At 57.6% G+C, this 6,427-nt stretch overlaps 2 protein-coding genes across 5 annotated transcripts in view; both read left to right on the top strand.

Annotated features, from left to right (window-relative positions):
- The window catches only part of CCDC9 (coiled-coil domain containing 9), an 11,048-nt gene extending 9,373 nt beyond the window's left edge, over nt 1-1,675 (top strand). For all 4 annotated transcript variants that reach the window (XM_024768700.1, XM_024768699.1, XM_024768702.1 and 1 more), the window contains 2 exons: nt 896-945; nt 1,509-1,675. In XM_024768700.1, the coding sequence (XP_024624468.1) occupies nt 896-945; nt 1,509-1,526 (68 nt within the window). In that variant the 3' untranslated portion in view covers nt 1,527-1,675. The remainder of the gene's footprint in view (nt 1-895; nt 946-1,508) is intronic.
- A 722-nt stretch (nt 1,676-2,397) lies between these two features.
- On the top strand, nt 2,398-3,353 carry INAFM1 (InaF motif containing 1). The gene has a single exon (XM_024768703.1). The coding sequence runs from the start codon at nt 2,577-2,579 to the stop codon at nt 3,105-3,107; it is 531 nt and encodes a 176-aa protein (XP_024624471.1). The 5' UTR covers nt 2,398-2,576; the 3' UTR covers nt 3,108-3,353.
- Nucleotides 3,354-6,427: the final 3,074 nt, after the last annotated feature.

Below are 6,427 nucleotides of genomic sequence, written 5' to 3'. Positions count from 1 at the left end.
GTGGGCGTGAAGGGGGTGGGGCTAAAGGAAGGACTTCCCCCCGGGCCGAGCCGCTAGGAATTGAGTGTGTATGGGGTTTGCGGGTGAGCAGGTGGAGCCAGGATGGGATTAGGATTTAGAGACCCATCCCAGGGGTTCTGGAAAGTAATCTAAAAATAAGGGGGTGGGCTAGGTTCAGGGGGAGGAGCTAAGGGCAGGGTTAGAAATTTAAGTAGGTCAAAAATAAGAATGGGGAGGGGCAGAGTAATAGATTTAGCTGTGGGCGGGATTAGAGTTTTGAGGTGTAAATTAGTAAATTGGGGTAAATTAGAATAGAAATAGGTAAAATAGTGGGGTAAAAAAATTGGGGTAAAATAGAATGTTGGGGCCAGCGGACCTGGAGCCAGAGGCCAACCCTGTCTCCACCTCCAGCAGGTGGAAGCCAGATTGTGAACCACGGACCTCCCCCAGGAGTGGGATTAGGATTTCGGGGTAGAGCCAAGGAAGGTCTGGTTAGGACTCAGGAGGTGGGCAAGGGAAGTGAAGGGTAGGTCCTGTGGGGCAGGCGTGATAGAGGTTGGCTTAGGCCCGTGGTGGGGTGGGCCCGCGATCCGAGAGGACGGAGTTTATGGTGGTGGCTGAGGCCGGGGTGCCCAAGCGCTTTGCCTTTGGGTCACGTGACTGCGATCTCGTTAGATTATGTATTCGATTGTAAACAGGGTACTGCTGGGGTGGGTGTTGCTGCGTGGGTCCACTCCGAGGATTAAAGGAGTCTGAGACTCGTAAACCGCTTAACGCGGGGTGGGCGGCAGCCAGGCTCAGTGGGGCAGAGGGGCGGGGCTAGAGCGTCCCGGGTCCGGCGGTAGGGGTGCAGGGGTTACTGCTGCCCTCCAGTGACCACCCCTTCTCTTTCCAGAGGCGGACCCTGAGGGCCAGGAGACGGCGGAGATCACCGACTTCCAGAGGGTGCGTTTCTGCAAAGTGGTGGCGGCCGCTTCGCCACCGGGGGCCGCCCGCTGACCGCGCCCGCTGACAGTGGCCTCTGCGCTCTGCACTAACCTCCTGCTGCCTCGCTCCTCTGTCCTCTGCTTCCGCCACACTCCAGCCAGGAGAGGGTTAAATGTAAGGGGGGAGGAGCCAGGGATAGTGAACCGGGTTGGGCCAGGGCAGTAGTCCAGTCTCACAAATGGGGGGCGCTGTGGCACCGGGGTGGCTGAGACGCCCCCGAGTTACCGCCTTATGGAGGCCATGGGGGTCTAGGTGCCAGTTTCCGGGCCGTTTTCCGCCTCCAGGAGCTTACATCTGGGGCATGGCGAATAGCCGGTGACTCCTGAAGGACTTGATTTCCTCGGCCGCCAGCCCGGTCCCTATTAAACGCAGTGCTTCCGCTAACCTTTGAACTGTGTTGCTGGCGGGGGCAGGCTGGGTTGCTGAGCTTGGCGGGCTTTTTCGTGGCCGAAGAGGCGGGAGGAAGGGGGTCTTTCTTCCTCCACCCCCCCTGAAACGTCTTCCCTCCCCCCCTCCCACAGGCCTCCCCGAACTCCTGAAGACGCTGCTGGGAGGGGACTGAAGCTTCCCCGCCTTGATGGGGAGGGGGAGGCAGGAGGGGCTTAGTCTGGATCTCCGGGCTGTGCTGTCTCGTCCCCGGAGCCCACTCTGGACCCCATGGTTTTAGAGGGGGAGAAATTGAGGGTGGTGGGGGAGGAGATGGGGAGGGGGCGTGATTGGTGTGTGGGGCGGATCTGGAGCTTCGGGTTGTGAGCTTAGACCTCAGGACACAAAGTATGGAGGAGGCACGTCCCGTGAGGGCGCGTGGTTAGGGTGACTGGGTGGGGCCAGAATTCTGGTGTATGGAGTTAAACCATGGGACGGAGGATGTTAGGATGTGGGATGGAGCCACGAGAGCAGGTTTAGATGGGAATCCCTTATGCCGGTGTGGGGCGCAGCCAGCGGCGGAGGGCGTGGTTTAGAATGGGGTGCGCAAACTAGTGGAGAAAGGAGGTGGAGCCTGGACCGAAGATGGGTGAGGGTAAGGGGAGAAGAGGGTCGAAAGTTGGGGTAGAGTTTAGCTTGGAGAAACGCAAGTTACAACTGGGGCGGCACTGCGGCTAAGGAAGGGCGGGACTTAAAAGGCCTGAGCTTGGCAAGGGAGTGGTGGACCTAGATGCCTGGAAGGAGTCCGAGTTCCGAAAGGGGACGGGGTTAGGGCGCAGGGAGGAGGACAGAAAAGGGAGAGCGGAGCTAAGCGCCGGTACAGGTATAACATCTGCCTGGCCAGCCTGGCGGGTGTCGGCTGAGCCGAGACTTAACGTTTGAGAAAAATCGAGGTATTGCGTGCTTGGGGCGGGCCCAGAGCCAGGTGGGGGCGGGGTCAGAACGCTGTGGTTAAGCCTTAGGTTGATGATGGTTGGCCGGAGGCTGAGGAGGGGGCGGGCTTACAACGCGGAGGGAGCCCACCCGCGCGGGGGCGTGACCACGCTGGCGTGGGCGGGGTTGGACGAGGGAGTGTTAGAGCGCGAAGGCGGTCCTCCGGAGGGGGCGGTCCCAAGGGGCGGGTCCTGTGTGGGCTGTGGCGCTGGGCCGAGTGGGCTGCGGGGATGCGGGGCACGAGCTGCGTGGGTGGCGGCGGCGAGAGCCCGGGTGGCGCGGGGCTGAGCGAAGGCCCGCGGGGCCGCTGGCTGCGCCTGGCTCCTGTCTGCGCCTACTTTCTCTGCGTGTCGTTGGCTGCCGTGCTGCTCGCTGTCTATTACGGTCTCATCTGGGTTCCCACGCGGCCCCCTGCGGCCCCGGCCGGCCCGCCGCCCAGCGCGCAGTCCTCTCCCTGCGGCGCCCGCGCGGGTGCTCTCCCTGCCTCGGTGCCCGCCGCTGCCTCAGTCTCTTGTCTCCTGGGAGCCCCTGGCGGGCCGCGACCCCACCTCGAGCTGCCGCACAGCCGCCGCCGCCGCCGCCACAGCGACCCCAGCCGCCGCCCGAGCCGCCAGACGCCGGGGGAGACGCCGGAGGCCGCGGGGGGCGAGGACCCGGGTAACCCTCCTTTTCACCCAAGATGGACCGCCGGCCCTCGAGAGCCCGGCGTCCTCGCCGCGGATGCGCCGTTCCCGGATTGGGGTCTGGCTCCCTCTTCATGACATCGTGTAGCGTCTCCGGAGCCGTCATCCTGAAGAATGGGGGGCGAAGAGGGGTTGGCTCTGGGCCTCGCCCCTCGCAGCTTCTCCACCGTCAGGCCGGTCCTCCACCATCTGGCCGACCGCATACTGATATTTGCCTCCTGACCCTCCCTCTTTAGGATTCTGAGTACAGTCTTCAGCCCGTCCCCCTTCTCCCTGAATCTCCGTATCCATCTTCCACCTGCAATAAACTCAGCCCCAGCTGCCTCGTGCTGTGTTTGTCGTGTTGTCTACAGAGGTGCCGCCCCTCTCAAGTTTGTGAGGGCAAGTCCTTCCTGGCATCTGATCTTCATTTCTCTCCCTAGGTGGGCTGTGTGGGTTCTCCCCATCCCTTGGGGGGCCCTTTTCTTCTTCCATTGGTATCATGTATTTTCTGGGTTGGGGTGAGAAGAGGCTTGTCGGCAACAGGGTAGTTGAAGGTCAGGCAGTGTGAAGGACTTCGCAGTTTTTTGCATGCTTGGGGCAGACGTCGAGTTCCTCTGGAGGGGAGCAAAGGGTCCGGCCTCCTGTTACAGCACAGGAGATGAGAGATGGGATGATCTCAGCAAGAGCTGGGTTTCTGGGAGCTGTGATTCGTATAATTATAATGTCGGCGACAGAGGCTAAGTCACCTGGAGATGTAAGGGTGCTGCTGGGAGAGAATGAGGCCTTCTTCCTGGGATCTGAGAGATGAGCATGGACAGGGGTGGTGGTAGAGCTTCTCTGCCCCTCTGGAAATCACAGAGGAAGTTATCAAAGCACGCTGCTGCCTTTGAAGATTAGTGCAACCTCTCTGGTCTGCAATGCTGCTTGCAAACCAAGGTAGAGAAACTCCAGTCCTGCTAAAAGAGTCAGAGGTGGTCGAGTCCATTTTCCCATCCCGACTACTAAGGCCTAGCTCTGGGCAGGGCGTTGGACCCTACAAGCAGGAAGTGGTTTCCTGTCCAACTACCTCCCTTGAACTGGAGACTTCCCCAGGATGGTGAAGCTGAGCCTCTTTCCTAGACTGGGACATCTGTGGATATGTACCTGGCTAGGAATGTCAGTCCGTTTACCTCCTCTGCTTCCTCTACCCCTCCAGCACCATTTCCCAGAGGGTGTCTCCAGAGTGAATGGAACTCAGGCAGCCAGCACCTTTTTCCAGTTAGCGTAGATGGTGGTTAGGGGCACTCACCTTGGGCCAAGACACCCAGTTTCAAATCCTAGCTCTTCCTGTCACTAGCTGTGTGACTTTGGGCCGGTAACTCAGCCTCTTTGGTCCTGTAAAATGAAGATGATCATAGTATTTATCTCATGAAGTTTTCTCTGCGGATTAAAGAAGCTGGTGATTTGAAGCCCACAGAACAGTATATGTTCTTTCTCTCCACCCACCTCTGTCCCTTGGGGTTTTAAAAACCACAGCTTGGATCTCAAGGAATATCCAGTCAGCCCAGAGCCCTGGACACCAGCCAATGGTGAGTTAGAGGGAGGGACTCCATCTCTGTTCCCACTGGCCCCCTTCTCTCTAGTTCTCAACTCACTTCTCCCAACCTGTTTTCCTGCTCTCTTGGTTTCTCGTCTGTGTGTCTCCCTCACCGCTGTCTCCTCTTCCCCTTTTCTCTTTGTCTCTCAATCTTTGTGTGTCTCTGTCTCTCTGTCTGATGTCTGTCAATATTATCTCTGTTTCTATCCCTCACTCTGTTCTGACTCGCTCGCCTCAGCTCTCTCTCTATTTCATCCCGCTTCCTCACTTCTCTCCCCCCGCATCTTGATCCAACCCCCCCCTCTCATTTTTCCCCTAGTTCAGCCTCCCTCACTCCCCTGTCTCCTCACCCCCCTCTTTTGTGTGTTTCTCTTCCCTTCTCTCTTCCTGTTTTTCGCAGGCTCTCTTTTGGTCGCTGTCTCTTGATCTTTCATTTAACAAATATTTATGCAGCACTTACTATGTGCCAGGCCTTATTTTAAGCACTGGGGACACAGCAGGGAACAAAACAGGCAGAAATTTCTGCTCTCAATGGAGCTGACATATCAGTGAAGAGACAGACAAGAAATATAGATGAATAACTTAAGTATATGTTATTACTATCAGGTAGTAATAAGCACAAAGGAGAAAAATAATCAGGGCATAGGGGATAGGGAGTGATGAAGTTGCTGGTTACTGGCTAGAAGCCTAAGAGAAGTGAGGGCAGGACATGCAGATCTTGGGAGAAGAGTGCTCCAGGAATCAGGAACAGCAAGTGCAAAGGCCCTGAGGCTGAAGGTGCTTGGCTTGTTCAAGGAACAGCAAAGAGGTCAGTGTGGCTGGAGCAGAGTGAATGAGAGGGAGGGCAGGAGAAGGTTGGGGGAGAGAGAATGGGGGTAATTTGTGCAGGGCCCCATGGGACAGGGTGAGGACTTTTACTTTGATTGAGGTGGGGAAGTGGGAGGCTTCTGAGCCTGACATAGGTGTTAACAGGACCCTCCGACTGCCACGTGGGGAATGAACTGCAGGGAACGGGGGTGCAAGCTGGGAGCCCAGTAGGGAGACTACAGCCGTGATTCAGGTGACGGATTATAGCGGCTAGACCAGGGTGGTGATGGAGAGGCAAGGAGAGGTGGGTGGTCAAATTTGTGTGTATGAAATACCCATGGCGTATAAGTTACTATTTTAATCATTCTGAAGTGGACAGTCACCACCATCCATCAGTCTGACAGCTGTGAAAGGAGAGAGGGAAAGAAGGACTGGGTCAGAGGAGCCTTTGGCTGTACGTCTGTGGGGTGGGGGTGGGGTGTGTGTGTCTATGGGGCGGTCTTTGAGCAAAGGTTGCCCATCAGAGGACTCCTGGGTGGGGCTGCAGTGGGCTGGCACTAGTACCCACTGTGTTCTCTCATTGGGAGCTGCCCAAGGGAGGCGCGGCCTTGGCACCAATGAGGTGGGGCTGTCAGACAGCTGTACTGTCAGCAGCAGGATCTCTTAAAGGGAGATCTGAGCAGCGCCATTCCATGGCCACCACAGGGATCTAACTGTTTCTAGTTCTTTCTGGCCTCATCCCCAAGCGGCTTCACCTGGTGCCCACAGATCCAGGAACCTGTGAGCTCCTCATTCCCATCCTAAAGAGAGAGGGAGGCCTAGTTCCCTACTGATGAGTCAAAAGGCTTGTCTTCAGTCTGATTGGATCAGCTTGGGTCACATGACAACCCCGGAACCAATGCCTGTGCCGGGAGGGTTAGACCAATCAGGACCTACTGCTGGATCTGGCCAAAGCCGGCAGACTTGACAAATCCTCAGCCAAACTGCAAGGACTGGGGCTACCAGGAGGGGGCGCTAAAGAGTCGCAGTGCTC

The sequence above is a fragment of the Neophocaena asiaeorientalis genome, unplaced genomic scaffold (assembly GCF_003031525.2).
Source record: "Neophocaena asiaeorientalis asiaeorientalis breed wild unplaced genomic scaffold, Neophocaena_asiaeorientalis_V1.1 scaffold629, whole genome shotgun sequence".
Taxonomy (NCBI): domain Eukaryota; kingdom Metazoa; phylum Chordata; class Mammalia; order Artiodactyla; family Phocoenidae; genus Neophocaena; species Neophocaena asiaeorientalis.
The sequence above is the reverse complement of the archived record's forward strand: the minus strand, read 5'-3'. Positions and strand labels throughout refer to the sequence as shown.